Source organism: Alligator sinensis, unplaced genomic scaffold (assembly GCF_000455745.1).
Source record: "Alligator sinensis unplaced genomic scaffold, ASM45574v1 scaffold154_2, whole genome shotgun sequence".
NCBI lineage: Eukaryota > Metazoa > Chordata > Crocodylia > Alligatoridae > Alligator > Alligator sinensis.
In genome coordinates, this window is record NW_005842528.1 from 454,205 (window position 1) to 472,386 (window position 18,182).

The 18,182-nt window shown below is 42.1% G+C and overlaps 1 protein-coding gene across 1 annotated transcript in view; it reads right to left on the reverse strand.

Annotated features, from left to right (window-relative positions):
• CFAP54 (cilia and flagella associated protein 54) overlaps window positions 1-18,182 on the reverse strand; it is a 231,349-nt gene that overhangs the window by 94,464 nt on the left and 118,703 nt on the right. The window contains exons 38-45 of the mRNA XM_025213430.1: window positions 17,203-17,426; window positions 16,970-17,105; window positions 13,051-13,159; window positions 11,821-11,973; window positions 6,448-6,642; window positions 5,088-5,175; window positions 4,449-4,658; window positions 2,476-2,542 (exon numbers count right to left, since the gene is read on the reverse strand). Of these exons, the coding sequence (XP_025069215.1) occupies window positions 2,476-2,542; window positions 4,449-4,658; window positions 5,088-5,175; window positions 6,448-6,642; window positions 11,821-11,973; window positions 13,051-13,159; window positions 16,970-17,105; window positions 17,203-17,426 (1,182 nt within the window). The remainder of the gene's footprint in view (window positions 1-2,475; window positions 2,543-4,448; window positions 4,659-5,087; window positions 5,176-6,447; window positions 6,643-11,820; window positions 11,974-13,050; window positions 13,160-16,969; window positions 17,106-17,202; window positions 17,427-18,182) is intronic.

Genomic DNA, 18,182 nt, shown 5'->3' on the forward strand with positions numbered 1-18,182 from the left:
CCCCTGCACCAGCTGCACCACCACCATCATAAGGAGTAATAGACTGAGAGGGCATGCTGCCCTCACTTTCTCCTGCTGCCAGCCACTTGCATGCTGGGGTGCAGCTCTACCCCGGAAGGGAGGTGTGGGGGACAGCATGAGTAGCTTGAGGGGAGCAGCAGCAGTGGCCATGGCAGCAGGCCATGGCAGCAGGGCACAGCAACAGCCCAGCATGCAAGCCGCTCCGCGGTGGGAGGAGGTGAGGGCAGCACAGCTTCCAGCTCCATTACTCTGCGTTGCTGGCAGTGCAGCTGGTGTGGGAGTCCTGGTGGTGGCAGCAATGAATCTCACCACCTTGCTCTGTCCTCCCACACTGGGTTCTGCCCACTGGGCCACAAAGGCAGCTCCTGCCCAGTGCTGATCCGGCCAGGCTGCAGCCCCATGTCACGGTGTGGGCACACAAATCTTGGGGGTCATGTGCCCCCCACAGCCCTCTGATGCATCGTCTCTGGCACCTGACCCTTCCCCAGGACTGTGCACAGTGGTAGGGAGCCAACCCCCACACCAGCCTGCCTCCCAGATGAGCCGCTCATGGCTCCATCCTGCTCCCTGGCTGGGCCCCACAGCTGTGCATTCCCACGCCGGCCCTGGTCACTTCGCACTGCCCCAGCTGGGCAGAGCTCCCAGTCTCAGCCCCAGGCACCAACCCTGGCTCCATTCCTTCCCTTACTGTAGGGGCTCAACATGAGCTGCCACCACTGCCTCAATTTGTCCCCCCTCCTCCCACATGTTGCCTATGCCCCCCACCCCATCATGCACTGCCTATGCCCCTTCCATAGACTTACCTACAGGTAGCTGGGGGAGCTGCTCTCCATGATGCTGCCTGGCTATATTGTTGGCCACATGCATGTGTGCAAACTCACACATGCATGTGGCATCCCCTGAATCCAACTGGCCTCCTCCCACTCCCCCCAACCCCAAGCAAGGGAAAACCCACAGTTTCCAATGTTTTTCTCCTTGAAAGGAGAAAATCTGCTTCTTTTCCATGGCGAGAACCTGAACCCTTGGTGATGACCTACATCCTGTTTGTCAACATCTTTGCTGCCATGGATTGAACTGCAAAATAGTATTGTTTATGACAAATCCCTTCTGAAGTGTTTATGATGCCATAATTAGGCTAGAAAATGTCCATCTACACATCCATTTACTCACTACTGAGGTACACAAAATAGTTCATATAAAACTGGGACAATCATTAGGGTAAAGAATAAGAAAGAAGATGTAAAATAAGGTTATAAAATAATCTCCCAAACCAAGAGAGTAATTATGAGCTTTTTACCTGGTCAGCTACAGTGACAATGCACTGATTATACTTTGCAACACACTTCCAACAAGCAGCATCCATCCCAACTAGAAAGGCTGCATCTCAGCCATACACAATGATTTACATTATAATACTGTAATAAACTGATTACTGTTATTGCTTTCTGACAGATGGAATCATGTGTTAAGCTTTCCATCACAGGTGCTAATAACTACAAGGAAGTCTCATTCATTTAAATGTTAGGAACTGGTTTCTACTTTTGCTGATGTTTGTTAACAGGGTTGTGCATGGGGCCTACCTATGTGGATCAAGTTATAGAATCTGGGCTTTAGGTCATTAAAATAATGCTGCAAATTTTCTTTTCTTTTTTTTGCTTTGAAGTAAGCAAGGTTCTTGAGGCTGCATTGGGCTGCATTAGCATAAACCCCTGTGGAGTCCAGTTGACAGCATAAGTGAGATTCTTCTTTAAAGATCGCTTTTGTTAGTGATGATTCAAATCTCCATTCCTTAAGTAAATAGAGACACTATTTCTCCTGGTTTTATCTCCAAAGGCTTGCAAGCTTAATTTAAGGCTATTTTCTTTGTGAATAAAATCTGAATCATTTTGAATATTCCTGTGTCCTTTAAGAGAAACTTCTAATAAAGTTGAAATTTTAGCACTGACGGACAGTATTTTATACCACCAGAAAAAAAACATTCTGCAATTATTTTTTTAAAACTTTCTGTGCTTCTACTTAAAAATTTATGGCAATCTATGAAGACTGTGACAAGGGGCACCCTGCTGAGATTGATGGCATAAGTTCTTCCTGAGCAGAACATTTCAAGTGAAAAAAAATCCATTTGACTGGCAAATATTTTAGATAAAATACATTTGACTAGCAAGTATTTTATCTTCACTTTTCAACATTTCATTACTTCCCTGGGAGACCAACCTCTTCTTGAAATGTTAATTTTTAGGACTAAAACACATGAATGCTATTTATAAAACAAATAATGAATACAACTTAATACATGTAAACTACTATCTGCTTCCAGTCTCAACCCTAAAGCCCCCCTTCATAATTTTACACAAGAATATTTTTACATTGTAGGCTATTTGCTGAGCTTTGAATCTTGAAAATAGTATACTATGTAACAACCTATGCATCTTGGAAACAAAAACATATCTTTACCTTAAAGAGTAAAGCAGAGAAAATGCAGCATTTTGTTCTCATTCTCAAATTTGATGGCAACATGTACCTGAGTAAGTACAACAAATAAATAAGAAATCTGAATGTACCCACTAATTTAATTTAATTAACAAGTGTTTCCCACTATTATCATAGCAGTATCTCTAGTAGCTCTTCAGATCTGAAAATAATTAGGCACATCATTTACTGCACTACTGGAGGGCACTTAGGTAATATGGTAATAAAGGTGCTATAATAGCTGTCAGAAAAAAGATAAATAGAAACAGAAACAGGTATGTGGCTATATAGTCTACATACATAGCTATGTACTTCACAAAAGATTAAAAACACAGCAGTAGTTCACTATTCTATGCACAGTATGTGAAAGATGCTTTAATCTTCTGCATCTTATGCAGAGGGACCCTCCCCATGACTCTACCCCATTATTCTGAGTAAAAGGGCCAGAGCAGTATAAAGGGGACCTAGAAGCTGTGGAGAGATCCCCCAGTATACACACAGAAAGGCAGCTGTAAGGCTCCCTCAAAACTTCTAGCATGAGGTATGCAGGCTGATTTAGGGATAGGGTGCCAGAACACAGTGCTACATACATTCCACTGGGACAGACTGCTGACTATATTATATCTGGGACTGAAAAGGAAGGCCAGATTGGAAAGGCACAAAGATGGTTTAAAGCCACCTTAAACCACATAGCCTTTTTCCCCCTGGCCTGCTAGTTCTGCAAAGCACCTTTTTAGGCTAAACCTATACTGCAGGTTTGTACCCAGAAGTGCACACCACATAGTTTTTGTGAACAATACAACCCAGACTGAATGGGCAAATCTATGCTGCATTTGGCACTAACTCTTGGCAGTGTCAATTATCCCACCCTGGGTATTATATAGATTCAGCTACATTGCTGGTCTAGGCGGTTACAAGTAAGAACTAAATCCTATTTCACTTTATGTGCCTCAATGCCAACTACATAGACCCATAACTGCAGTTCTTGGCCCATGCATGCAGTTTATGTTTCAGTCCTGAGTTTTAGCATACTCAGCAGAGCTGCACTCTTGCTGAGCAAGCTTGTAGCATTTGAGTATGCAAGTAAAGCACACATGTCTACAAAATGTAGCCAGCCAGCTGCTTCCCCACCTACAGGTTTGGCATTACCCAAACACTTTTCTAGCCTTCCTCTTGCAGGTGGTCCACTGGGCAGTCAAGAGAGGGGGATACCTGGGAGTCTATAAATGTCCCTAGGGGCAGAGTAAAGAATCATTGTCTTTTAATGCCTTGCAAATGTAGGTAACTGGACTGAAATATTTACAGTATTTCATACTTCAGTTCAAATTTTATTTGATCTATGAATAATAAGAAAAGCAAGCATTTTATCCACTGATTCTGCCCCCAAAGATAAGGTCATAGTTCACATAGGAAAAACTAGAGAATTTTGAGATATCTATTGAAAATTAATATGGATGCAAATTTATTCAACCTGCAGCTTGTCATTTGTTTATGATATGTCTATAGCTTCTCCACATACCATACAGAAGCAGTTAAGATCAGAAGGAGATGCTTCAGAGAGGAGGCTACCAATAAAGCATTCCCCTAGTGGGACACTTTCCTTTAGAGAGTATGCCTCCCACCAAGGTCCAAAATATCTTGAACCTTCTAGATATGCTACAAAACCACCTGACTGAACAGGTAGGAAGGCTGAACCAGTTAAAAGATTAATTTTGGGCTGGGGAGGACCAGTGTCATGAGGGATAGGAACTTTAACTGATATTAGACCTGGTGACCATTAATTATCAGGAGACATAGTTGGATGAGAGAAGGAATGTCACTGCTTTGACTGATTCTGTTTTGTAATTCCTCCGTAATATGTTTTCAAATTTATGTCAATGGCACTCAGAGCCCTGGATGAGGATTTATTGTGTAGTTTTAACATCTAAAGATATAAGTTAAAATATAAAAATACTTACTGAGCTATCTTAGCTGATAAAACTGCTGCATGCAAACACCCCCAAACTCCAGCCTCAGAAATAAATTTCTTGCTTAACTCTCTAAAACTTCCATCTGTAAACTCTCCAGTAACATTTTTTGAAAAATCACCTAACTTTTGCCAGTTGTTAAGTACATCAACTACGTTGAGTGTTTCATCAAGGGCTTGACACCAATATTTAAAAGCAGCTCTGTAACATAAAAAGGCATCCATCATATTGCTGACATTTTCCACAGTGGAAGATAAGAACAGTTATTTTGCCTTAGTTCCATCAGCTACAAATAATTCTAATTGAGTCAGAAATCTAGTTTCTAAGACATAATAAATACATTTTTGATCAAACCACAGAAATACATACTCCTGAGGTTAAATAGGGCTGTGGTAAGTGTTGCTTCCTAACAAAAAGTAAGCATGATTGATTTTGCAATTAGATAGTAGAGGTATATATACTGTTTAAAAAAAGAATTAAAAATATAAATAAGAAAGAAATAAGATGAATGAAACAGTGGGAATTAACACAGCAGAACTTATAAAGGAATTGCAGATAAAAACAGAGCACAAAAAATAAAAACAAAGCCACTCCATTTTCATATCTGCTATTTATCCAGTGAATAAGTACTTCTTGTTTCCAGCATAAACGTGAAGATTTCCAAGTTCATGTAGAGCCTGCACCTTGAGGTCTCGCTGATTATTTATTTGGAGGACTTCTGTTTTATAGAAACAATTAGAAAAAAAATCTGTTATAATCTTAAAACAATTACACTTTTAAACAATTAACTTTACTTCAGAAGTTTACTTATATTAGACCTGGTGACCATTAATTATCAGGAAACATGGTCAAGGTAAGAGAAAGAATGTCACACGGAGAGGATATGGCAGAACAATATTGGAATAATTTTGTTAAAAGTGAATCAGGATTGGAGAGATTTTAACTTCGAAAGTGTGACTTTGGTTCCTATTTTGTTTCCAATAATTCCAAATGAAAAAAGAGCATGTCATTTGGACAAACCTGTTACAGATCTTCTAAACAGATAGGGCTCTCTTGAAAATAAGTACCATATTTACTCAAATACAAGAGGAGTTCCCCCTGCCCCCAACATGGGGGAGAAAAAAAACTTTGTTTTAGATTTGAGTACCAGCCTGGGACAGGCAGTGACTCAGCTCCCACTGAGGCCCCCGAGCCTGGGACCAAAGGCAGAGCTATGTCATTGCCTGGCCCAGGCTGGAGTGGCTCATTCAGCACAGGAGAGGGCTTGTAGCGAGGGGAGCACAAGGGGAGGGGGAGTGGTGAGGGTGTGTACAGGGGATACTGTGCGTTTAGAGGGGGAGTGCACACAGGACACCATGCTGGGGTGGGATATGCAGGGGAGATGGCATGGTTGGGGAGCAAAAAGCAGGGGTCCCTTACCCACCACCACTGCTTTCCCTGCTACAGTAGTAGTGGGGATGAATAAAGGAAGATTCTCCAATAATTAGATTCTCTACATGGAAAACTAACAAAGTTATAATTTTTGATGTAGAGAATCTAATTATTAGGGAGTTCATCTTAAATTAGAACTCACCTTGCATTCTGGTAAATACAGCATTTTCACTACAAATGCAATTTTCTATCTAGTTCCTACTGGCTGAATACAGAAGTTTCTATGGGCTCTGAGAATTTTAAGTCAGATGGCTTCCTGGGAAAGACTAACAAAAAATTAAAAGGATATCAGTGTGGAAAAAGCATGGGCTGAATCTCAATGGGTATAAATCAGTAAATTTATTTTGGACAATACTTAGGAAATTATTTTCTTTAGGGGGAATGAGAGGAAGACACAGAGATGTAGATGAAGAACACCCTCTGAGAAGACCATCTGACATGGGAAAGAGAATAAAAAGGTATGAAAAAAGATATGGACACAGCTCTCTGGTCTACAGCTCTGAAGACTGGTGGAGGCTGTTTGTGTTAGCTATAATAAAAAATTATATAAATGTCTTACCGACTGTCTTTTCATATGAGGAGATAACTATTGGGAGTTGTGACTGTGGTAACGGCCTGCTTTCAAGCATGCTGGGAAAATTAAAAATTTCTTGAGAAAGGTCAGGTGGGGTTGGTAGAAATGTTAGTTCAGCTCCCTCACCAAATCCCACTTTTCTATTTGAAAAGCTCTGACTGGGTAGTCTGCCAAGGGGATCTAGGTCAAAAAAGAAATTTATATACTGAATATAGTTTGCCACACACAAATGTTTTTGCACCGCATCAGCCAATCAAACAATGTTTCCAAAGCATGATATGTACTTTTTCTTGTTTTTATATAAGCAGGTTAAAAGAACAGTTGGAATGGCAGCCTGAAATTAGAAGTGAATAAACACAACAGCAGGAAATGTCCTTTAACCCCCCCACTGTCCCAAAAAATCTCTTTCTGCAATATATTATTAATTAGCTCTAAATAAACTGAGGACTGCTGTTATGCTGGATTTAGTCTACATGCACACCAAGTAAGTTTTAATAGTATTAGGATTTGCCACATATTCCGTTCAAAGAGAAAATTTTCCTGAAACAAGAAGTTAGCAAATGAACACAGCGCTAATCCAGAGGTCTACCGCAGATGTGAAATTGTCATCTCATTGTAATGTACATAGTGATGGGAGTTGGCCTCATTCCAAAGTTGATGTTCTATAGTCCCAGGAAGAGAAAAATGGTTACGTAATGTTGAAAAGCTGCCGTTCTTCAAGACATGCTGTCATATGCATTCACATTTGGTGCATGCATGCACAAATGCAGATTCCTTTGGCTAGCAGTGTTGTTTGGGAGCTATAGCTCTTTCTCCGTGCCACTATGTTTCAAATGAAGACATTTAGGGTGCGGTGACCCCAACAGACCCTCAATTTCTTCACCAATATAAGCTATAGATGTTATCTTATATTCCACAGAAGTGTTTGTGGAGTGTCTGTCACTTTCTAGTTTGACCAGAAACTGTTCAGAAATTCTATTACACAAAAATCAGTATTTGCGATGGAAAAAAATTATTGAAATGTTCCTGATCAGTTTAATTGGTTTTAGCAGTAAACAAATCCCATTCCTCAAACAGCTGATCTGCAATTATTGTCTGCATTCATTTAAATCAAAAGGACTTCTTCATGGCTATGGAAATGGCTGACTCAGAGAGACATAAGACTTAAATTACTTCCTGTTGTCATGTGGAATTGTGTCCATGAATTTCGACAGTGTCCCAATCCATATAATCATATCTGTTGTTAAGTCTGGTCACTGATAAATCTCATCTGCAAAGTGGCTGAAGAATAGTTTTTGCAGCCAAATAAATCCATAGTTTCTTAGGCTGGCGGAGACAAATTTTGGTGGTCTCTGTGTTGACGCTGGATTTGGACCCAGCACCTATACCTTTGTTTTGGGCAGGCACAACCCTCAGACTGACCACAACACCTTCCAGTTCATAATAGGTGAATTTATTGATACAGAGTAATAACAGAAAAGCAACAATACAAACAATCAAACAATTCTATATCTAACAATCCTAGGGCTGTCATCAAAGTACATCTGGTCAGGATGCAGGCTCCACCCTGAGGCTCTTTCTCTTAGGTGTCAGCAATCTGAAGGTGAGATGCTTAGGCCCATAGCCACCCTCCAGTGGGGTGCATGAGACAGGCTGCTGGTATGCCCTTGCTCCATGGTGGCTTCGGGGACCCTTCCTGGGGAATGGAGATGGGGACAGGGACCTTTCTCAAGGAAGAGAAGGAGGGACAGGGAGGGATGCAACAAAGGGAGGGACCAGGAAGAAGAGAAGGAGGGATGGGTGGGACTCTTTGTTAATCTCAAGTCTCTGTTTTTGTATTCTCCTGCTGCCTTGATGACTCCTGATGACTATTCATCCGTGGCTATCTCTGGTTTGTTGTCTCTCTGTGGTCACATGTCCACGTATCCTTCTGGTCCTTCTCCTAATTTGGTCTGTTCCCCAAAACCAGGACTTAGGCTCCCCTGTTCTCCGAGGCTTTGCTGCTGGTGTCACTTATCTTGTGTTATGGGACAGTATGGTACATACTTCTTTGGTTCCTAGGCTGTGTCCTTGTTGTGTTAGACAACTTGTCTGCCTTGACGGCTGTGATCTCGTGTTATGACATGCCCCCTTCATTCTCAGGCTGTGTCCATTCATTGGCCTTGTTGTGCTAGACAGCCTGTCTTCTTTCAGAGCAATGAGAAGTAGTGTGTGCATGTCCCAAGCTCTTCAGAAATCCATTTAACCCCTGCTAACCATCTTGAACTCTTATAATGCATATATCTATACCTATAAGCCAATTCCCCCAAAACAGGCCTTTAAAATGCCATTTCTAAGCCAATGCCTGTTGCTTGGTTCTTGCATGGAAAGCAGTCAGTATTAGTCACCCTGAAATAGGACGCACATGGAATTGCTTATATCCCAAGGAGAGGACTCACTATTACCAATTTTCCCATTTCAATGGAGGCACCATTTTCAGTCAGAAGGGCTTAGCTAGCTCTAATATATATCTGTTACTGTAGTTAACTATCCAGGCAGAGATATATGCAAAATGTCTCAAAAATTCTGGGATCTCTCCTGGACCATTTCCACTAAGATTCTGAGAATGTCTGCTGATCAGAACAGCAGTTTTCAAACATTTTATAATCATCAAGCTGAAGAAGAAGAAACAAGTGTAAGTATGACCTATGTATCAGCCTGCAGCTCCTCTATCTCAGGGCCCTGTTCTTTCAGAAGGACACCTAGGACACAGACATGGCTCCCAATGAATACTGCTGGCCAAAAGAATCTGAACTCAAGAGCACAGAGTGTACATACACCAAACATGGAATATATATGGACAAGTAATCAAAGAAAATGATATATTGCGCATGCTCTTGTTATCAGTTTTAAGATGTAAGCATCCTTACTTTAACAGATACTGCAGGAACATGTGCATACCTTAGTTACTCATGGAAGAGAGAAAGAAAAAAAAATTCCATTTAAGTGCACATTAGGATGGAAACTAGGGTGTTGTTAAATGTGATTTCTGCACTCAACTCCCTTTGGGTTTTTTTCACAATCCCCGGACACTTCCACTGTATTTTTTCCACATTTTTAAAGAACTGTTTCCTCTTATTATTGTTTGTAATCCCTTGGAAATGTCTTGAAATGGAAATTTGTTTCCTTCCTATTTGTTCTTTTTGTGTTTTTCTACAATGGCTTAAAACCAGTACTGAAAGAAATATAAGGATTCATTAAATTAAAGACTTCCCTGAGACTGACTGCAAAATGCAGGACTAAGGAAACTGGTTGTAGCTGGGTGCATATGTCTGTATACGAGTTGAGCATGAAGTCAGCAAAAAACAAGAGAAGTAGTTGTATGTATGGCTCTGAGTAAAAGCTGAGAGACAGAGCTTTTTTTGCAGTACAGTATATGCTAGAAATTTGTTAGATTTCTAAGTAATAAAAATGTTTGAGGTTGTTTGTTTCTACTGTGGACTTTGGGCATAGTCTCCATAAATGAACAGGACTCTATCACAGAAATACTTGCTTATATATTCCGTGGCTGTGTCTACATGAGAAGTTACTGCACAGTAGCAATGGGGGGCCCTATCTGTGATGAGATGCTACTGCGCAGTAGTGTTGGAAAAAAAAAACCCACATGCAGGGATGCTTCTGCGCAATAACAAGAGTTACCGCGCAGTCATTTAGTACTGGGTTATGCAAGTACTAAATGACTGCACAGTCCACCACTGGTGTAGACACAGACAGTATTTCTTTGTAACAGGGAGCCAGAAAGCAGGCTCACTGATAGTAAACAGACAAACTTCTAGTCAGCTTCCAACATTAAGATACATTGGAGGCAGACATCTGGGCTGCTCAGGGGTCAAGAGCTGCAAACAGCTCAGCTAAGCAGCAGCAAGGGGAGGCAGGGTGGTCATTAGACCCAGAATAGAAACCCCTCTGTGTGGCTGCAGAGTCACCTGATCAGAAGGGGCAGGGCTTAGGAGGCACACAAAGCCAGTACCTGAGACCAGCCAGTCAGTCTGGCCCTGTAGACTTCAGGGCGAAGAACTCTGCAGCGAGATGGCTGTAGCAGGGTGACTAACAGAGATCCTGCTTTACCTGGGAACTGCAAGGAAAGAACTGAGAGCTTGCAGGGGACTAGGATCCAGGATGAATAGGATTTTGTTGTACATCCAGTGGATTAAGAGTTTGCTACAGTCAGTGTGCTTATGTTTTCATTTGAGCTTTATTGGTGTACCCTTGTGACTATTGGGAAAGAGAAGATCAAATAGTGCCAGACGGCACAGGAGAGCTTGAGCCTGCCAGGGGCAGGGGCCCAAACTGCAGGATGCCCAAGGGGTAGGAGGGTGTTTTGACAGGCTCAAGACAGGCAGGCAGAGGCCAAGAGGGCCAAAGCCTAGGTGAGAGAAACAGGAGAGGTGACCTGAGGCCAAGAAGGCCAGAGGCACACAGCCCAAGAGGGGCAGAGACTAGGGTCAGGGCCCCACAGCCCAAGAGGGCAAGGCAAAGGCTAGAGCTCAAAAGCCAGATCCAATACCATGGGTCTAAGCTAAAGGGCCCAGCCAGAGGAAAGGGGAGGAGGCCAAGAAGGCTGAGGCCCCAACAAGGGCACTGAGGCCTTAGGAGGCCTGATATTGGGCTGGGGCCAAGTGCCCACTGAAATGATTAATAGCTAAGACCAGTAAGGCATGGATCTAGCTGTAGGAGAAGTTGAAGACCACACATAGTCTTAAGGCTGCAGGTGCCCTTGGGCACAGATGGGCCAAGAGGGCTTACTTAACACTTGAGAGACAGGATTGGGACCAGCAGGCTCTGGGAGAGACCTGCTTGCCTGAAAGACAAATGGAGGCTTAATTTGGAACCCAAGGGCAGCTTCTCTATTACTCATCAACCAATTACATCAAGGCATGGCAGGAGGGAGGAAAAGGGGAGAGTTCCCAGGGAGCCAGAACAAACCAGTAGCCAGGTGGCCAACCAAGAGGTAGCACTATCACCCCAGGAGCCTGGTCCTGTTACACTCCTCTGAACATGAATGACCCAGCTTTGCAGCCAGAGTGCTTAGGTCAATAAGGAGCAACACATATCTATGAGAATAGAACTGATAAGATACAGAGGGGGAAAAAAAGCTAAATTAAATTTTGGCTTTGCAATTATTTAGAATTTTTCTTAAATAACTTAAATGACTATTATCTTAAGCTCACCAGCAATTGTAACTGGATTTTAAAATGGATTCTTCTCACTATTTAGTACTATCAATAGGTAATACAAGAAGTTACTTATTACAGAGGTCACCTGGAGTCATAAACATTCAGTTGTTGCAAATAAAGGCAATGTAAGAATTTACCTTACCTTGTGTGTGTGCAAGAAATAACGAGAGCAATTTTCTGCTGTGTCTAAGTGCTCTGCTGTGGTATTTAGATTTTTCTAGGGTTTCTCTAAAACATTTCAAGGCGTCTTTGACATCAAGAGGAACACAAACAAGGGCTTTTGCTTGACTGTTACCTAAAAAGTAAGTAATAGTTATGAACAATTTTACAACATGCTTTAGTTCCTATCTAAGAATATAATGTAATATGATAATTTTGTTAGCTTATGAACACAAATCTAAAGCAACTGTACTTTTAAGCACTTGGAAGCAGTGCTTCTGAACTTAAACATTTTTTTTTTAACTTACAGGTGGCACTAAGTTAAGATTCCCTTACATTTGCCATTATAAGACTTTGTTTTCAGTTGCTTATAACTGGTAAAATATGACCATCTGAGATGAAATATACCATTCTGGAAATACACCTCCAGCTAAATATTTGGGGAAATAATGCTCTCAACTAAGATGGCTCAGTTATTTCTTAGAATTGAGCTACAGATCTGAGAGCAGACAGACATTCTTTACTGTATACTTAACATTATCTTCTGTTAGTGATTTTACCCAACTGGCTGAATTTCACGTACACCCTACCACATATGTCAAGTGAAAAAAATCTGTTGTCTTTTTCTTTCACAATCAACTGCCAAAAATTACAAGCCTCCGCTACCTATTTCACCAAACTGCCTTAATTCTGATCCATGGGTAAGAGAGGTTATTTTCACTTTGGGTTTTTTTTCTGTTGCGACTGCCAACAAGAGTGCTTCTTAGTCTCAACTCTTGGAGAGGTTTTTGTTCTACGCAAACTTTTCTGCAGGAAACTGAACCAACACCATCATACTCACAACACATACTGTCATGCTACCAAATATGCAGATAACAACTGCTTTTCTTTCCTATCCTGGTCCACTTTAAATAGACTGAAAAGACTCTTAATAACATCACAACCAATGTGGAACATACCACCTTCTTAACCTTAAACTGAGTCAGAAAAAAGCACTGAAGAGGTAGGGAACCCACCCACCTTTTTCATTAACTGGTTTTTCAGGGACTTGCATAGGGTGGAATAGAATCACACTTGGGTGTCTAAGTCCATTTACACACCTAATAGGTGGACTAGAATCTAGCCCATCAAGGCCAAGTAAAAAAATTAATAAGAAGCAAAGTAAGAGTTTAGAGAAAGCAAGGATTCAATCGTGATGGAATCTATATCTAACCTGCATAAATAATTTTCACCTCAGGATCTGAATGGTCTTCAGGCAATGCCACTTTATTAACTGAAGTGATAACATGTGACTGTTTCACAATGTAGTTTCTGCAATTTATCTGAAAAAGGTTTATCAAATAATCACTCAATAATACATATAAATACAAAATTTTTAAACTTTGCTAGCTAACGTATAGTTAGATGACTAAATAAAGAAGGCCTGATTTTCAAAGGTATAGAGCACCTACAACTATTATTAAAGTCAAAAGAAGGTACTCTCAGATTGCTTAGGCTAGGTACAGACATTCAAGAAAGCCTGAGGTGGGATCAATCTAAGTTATGCGGTTTTCTGTAAGCAGCACAGTTTAGATCAGTAGCAAAAAAACCCACACATTCGCCCTTTGGTGGGGGGGAAGGGCAAATCTCAAATTGGGTTCTGCCATTTCTAAACCATTCTGTGTGTGCCGAACTTTTGTTGTGTTACAGCTATAAATAGGTTTCTAATCACGTATACCAGTAAAAGTGTAATGTCTGTACCTGATCTTAAAGAACTATCTAAATGTGGAATAGTGGCCCTAATGTTAGGCATCCAAGTTTGAAAATGTAGGCCCAAGATTTTTTACTTAGTTAAATCTACATCTCATTTCTCATGAAGAGCTCTACATTGGCATGCTATATACATTTTGATATCACAGCATTCAATCTCTTTCATAAACCATTGAACTTATTGTTTCTAAGAACAGCTTCACTGTTCACAACTGAACTTGACCATAAAAAGTCCATTATTTCAAGTGGGCCAGACCCCCAGCTGGTGTAAAACAGAGAAGGTTTACTAAATATATCAGCTTACACATCCTGAAGACATGAACCAATACGCATTGGTAAAGAACCTAGCACGATGAGTCTCTAACTTGGTTGAGGCTTCATTGAACAAATGCGATAACAAGCATTATTTTAAAATTAGTCTTTGTTATGCTAGATATTCTTTGATATTTCAAAAGCACCATTACTTTTATACTTATTTTTCTGAAACATATTTACAAATTACTGTATATCTGATTTTAACACACTAAGTTTAGTTTTAAAAAAGTGTTTGGTTTGCAGGGGGGGTTAATTTTTTGCTACCCTGTGAGTTTTTTTGCAACCACCTACACTGGCAACTTCTGTATTTGCCAAATAAACAGAATCATAGCTTTGAGTGGAAGAAATCTGACCACCTGTATGTATGAGGTCTTATCTATGAGCAGATTTCTCAGTTCTTTTATTGGTGATTTAAGTATTCAAGATTTCCCGTTTGAAGTTTTTAGAGGCTAAGTACTCAGTTATATGGCAATGAAGCAACCAGGGTATACACAGACATTCGAGGAGGTTAGGAGGGAAGTTAGTTTGTGTTAAAAATGGTTAGTCGATATAACTTAGCCCAGGTGCAGACTTTACAGTTAGATTCCTAGTTAGGCCAATCTAAGTGCAAACTATACTGAAAGGTTTGATTGGTCTAAAATTGACCAACCCAATCTTAGTTAACCATACCTCGGAGGTAGTCAAACTTAGGTCAGGTCCAGAGAGACTGATTTAATTGAATTTCTGTACAGTTCCCAGCGCAGATCCAGGACTTGGAAAGCCGGGGCTACACTTTTCCTACCCCCACCAGCATTGGGCTATTTTTAGCCCCTGGCCCCTCACCTCACTCCCAGACAGACACCCCCCACAGTCCAGATAGTCCCTCCCCCTGAGCCCACCAAAACCCTCATCCCATAAGCCATTCCCAGTGCCAGCCTTTCTGGCATTCACCAGTGCTGGGAGCCAAGGAAGGAAATAAGTCAGGTTGAGACAAACAACAGGCAGGAGCAGACGGGTTGGTTTGCCAGGTGAAGCGAGGCTGTTCATCTGGGGGTGGGGGGATTCAGGGGGCTAAAAATAGGCCCTGGTCCAGGGAAGGAGAAAGAACCCCCCCATCCGGACAACCACCAGCCCCCTCCCCCAGATCTGTCTGCACCTCCCCCCACCCCAGCTTACTTCAATCAGGCTCCCAGGAATATCAGTAAAACCGGTTTGAGTGGTTTGAGAGACCAGGAGCAGTTTGGCAACATTGGGGGGGGAGGGGGAGGGCTGGTGAGGAGAGCCTCTCTATTCCTGCCAAACCTCCCAAGCTTGCCCATAGACTTTGTTAGCCCCCCTGATCCTGTCAAAGCCTCATGGAACCCAGCAACCTAGCTGGGGTCCATGCCTCCTGATCCCCACAACCCCCCTCCACAGACATTGCTTATCCCCCGATCCCCCGCAAGCCCTCCCACAGACCCCACTTGCCCCGCTAATCCCACCAAATCCTCCAAGACTCCACCAAACCTCCTGTGGATCCTGTTTGCCCACCCTCCAGCACACTGCTTTCACCCCCAATTTGCCACAAGCCCCACCACTGGCCCCCCACATCCCAACTTACCCTAGATCAGGTGGCCATTCATTCCATCTAACGTCCATGAATGTCTGTACATACCCTTTATGGGCAAGGTTTAATTAATCAAACAAAGGTACAATACCAATATACATACTGTCAGTTTAAAAGGATAGTAATAAGCATCTAAATTATGGTATTTTTTAATAACTCAGGACAGGACCTCCTTGTTCACAAGTACCGTACTATAACATCGCGTTATAATTTTCATTTTTTTCCAAAACTTTCACATTGAAAATTACTGTTTGTTGTAAAAGAACATTAGTAAAAAAATATTTCTAATCTACTAAAACACAGTGAATGAAGCACTTTTTTTAGATTTAATTCACATTGGGCGTGTTTACACATGGCCATTTAAAATGGATTAGCCCAATTTAAACCATATTAGGGATGCGTATCCACACATGCACACCCTTAATGTGCCTTAAAATGGCAATTTTAGACTATGTGAGCCTAAATTTGATATCTGCCCAAACCAAGTATCAAATTTAAGTGGGATTACTTAATGCGGATTAATGCATGTGTAGACACATGACTCTCATTAAGGCAGGGAATTTAGTCCTGGGTCTGCCCAGGCACTAGGGGGCCAGCTAGAGCCTAGCCACATGGCTCCTGGCTTGGTGCCTCTCCCCACCCAGGGCTAGTTTGCCACTTGTAGGCAGGTTTTTTATTATTGGTGGGTTGGGAGGGTGGTAGAGGGGCACTGTTTGTTGAGGGAGAAGGAATGGGGGAGTGTGAGGGTAATAAAGTTTTTCTGTTTCAACCATGTGCATGTCCTGACAGTGATGCTGGGGGTGGACAGGGTGTGGGAGGGTGGGCAGTGGGGCAGGCTGTCTGGAGCAGGAAGTGCAGGGAAGGGGGTCATTCAGGGACTCCTGCAGCCAGTGCCCTGGCCCCTGCTGGTAGATGCACAGCTCTCCTAGGGCCTGGGCAAGGGTGGGTGGAAGAGGGGAGGGTGCCTGTTGGGGCCAGCAGGGCCAGCACCATGGCCAGCAGGAGCATGGCATGCTGGTCATTGCTGGCAGGGGCTCGGCTGAAAGAGCGGTGTACTGGGTGTCGCTGGCAGGGGCGGGGCGGGGGGTGGGTGCAGGGAGGCAGGGTGGGCAAGGAGGGAGCTGGTGAATGCTGCCCCCATGCTGGGTACGCAGATTCTGAGCAGGGAAGGGGCTGGTCAGGGATCAGAGGGCAGGGGTATGTTTCCAAGATGGCTGCTAAATGCTGGCACCTGGCTCTGGCTTCATCATGGCTGCCACGTGCTGGCAGTCACTGTCTGGAGCTCCCCCTGGTGGCTGCAGGGGCACATGGCAAGGCTCAAGTAACCTGGAATTAAAGTTAGTCCCAAGCCCCACCACATGTAGACATCTGCCAAAACCCACTTAATTTGCATTAGTTTAACGCGCATTAAATTTAAGCCTGTTTAAATTTATGTGTAGACACACACAGTGAGAGTCAGCACCTAAAAACATAAACCGCTTACCTTGTCCAAATTATCAGTCCAATTTTTTATAAAATAAGGTTCAGGGCTATTTGGACCCCTGAACTGCTGTATTCTTTCCAAGAGCTGTCTTTGTGCATATACCAGCAATGGAGTAACTTGTTCTGCATATCTCTCACTAAAAAACAACAAGTATTGTTAGAAGTCAAAATTACAAATATTTTAAATGCAGGATCTAGCTTTCTTCTTTTCATAAGCCCCTAACTGTTACTTACTGTGTAATAATATTAAACTGCATAGCTATATGTACCAGGGCTTCCCATTTCTTCATTTTGTATAATAGTTCTATAGTTTTAAGTATCAGGTGACATATCCATTTCAAGTCAATCACATTCACATCATCAAGTGGAGAGTGAAGAGTAAAATCAGAGCCACCTTCTTCATCAGCAATGCCTCCTACACAACTTGGAACACAGAAATCTCCTTCAGGCTCAACAATCTATAAATTGAAAACATAATACACTCTATAAAACAATCATAACAAATGACTGAAAGCTGATTAAATTAACTAGTCCAGTGAATAGTTGCCCATTTTAAAGCATGCATACTTTCCATTCTGTCCATTTTTTTTTGTTAGGGGGTGAGGGTTGAGGGGCATGTAGACTTTTCCTCCCTTGGTCATTGGACATAGTACTTTTTAAACAATACTTTGTAAGACACTCCAGACAAATAATTTGTAGCAGGCACTTGAACTCTTTAGGAATATTCTTATGAATCTGCTTTGTTAATTTAATGCTGATTTGCCAGAAAGTGTATACATTTTTTTTAGGGGTGTAGGTTGTAGCTGTGTTGGTCTAAGGACATAGGCAGACAAGGTTCCTTGGGTGAATTTGATATCTTTTATTAGACCAACCCAAGTAGTTGGAGAATAGTTATTAAGCAAACTTTCAGGTTCAAAAACCCTTCGTCAGGCTAAGGAAGTTTCAGCAGTTGGTGTGTGCTCTTCCTGGATGGAATGAAAAGTAAAGAAGCCAGGGGCTGGGCTGGGGAGTCAGTTGCCAGGCAGATTATAATGTATCAAAAATCCAATGTCTATATTTGTCCATGATTTTTAGTATCCAGGAGGTTGATGAAATGGAGTTCATAGGCTCGTGTCTGGGAAGTGTTGTGTAAGTTTCCCTTGAGCATCAGGACTGAGATTGGAGAGAGAGTGGTTTTCTTGTGAGAAATGTGCCCCCACCGGTAATTGGGTATT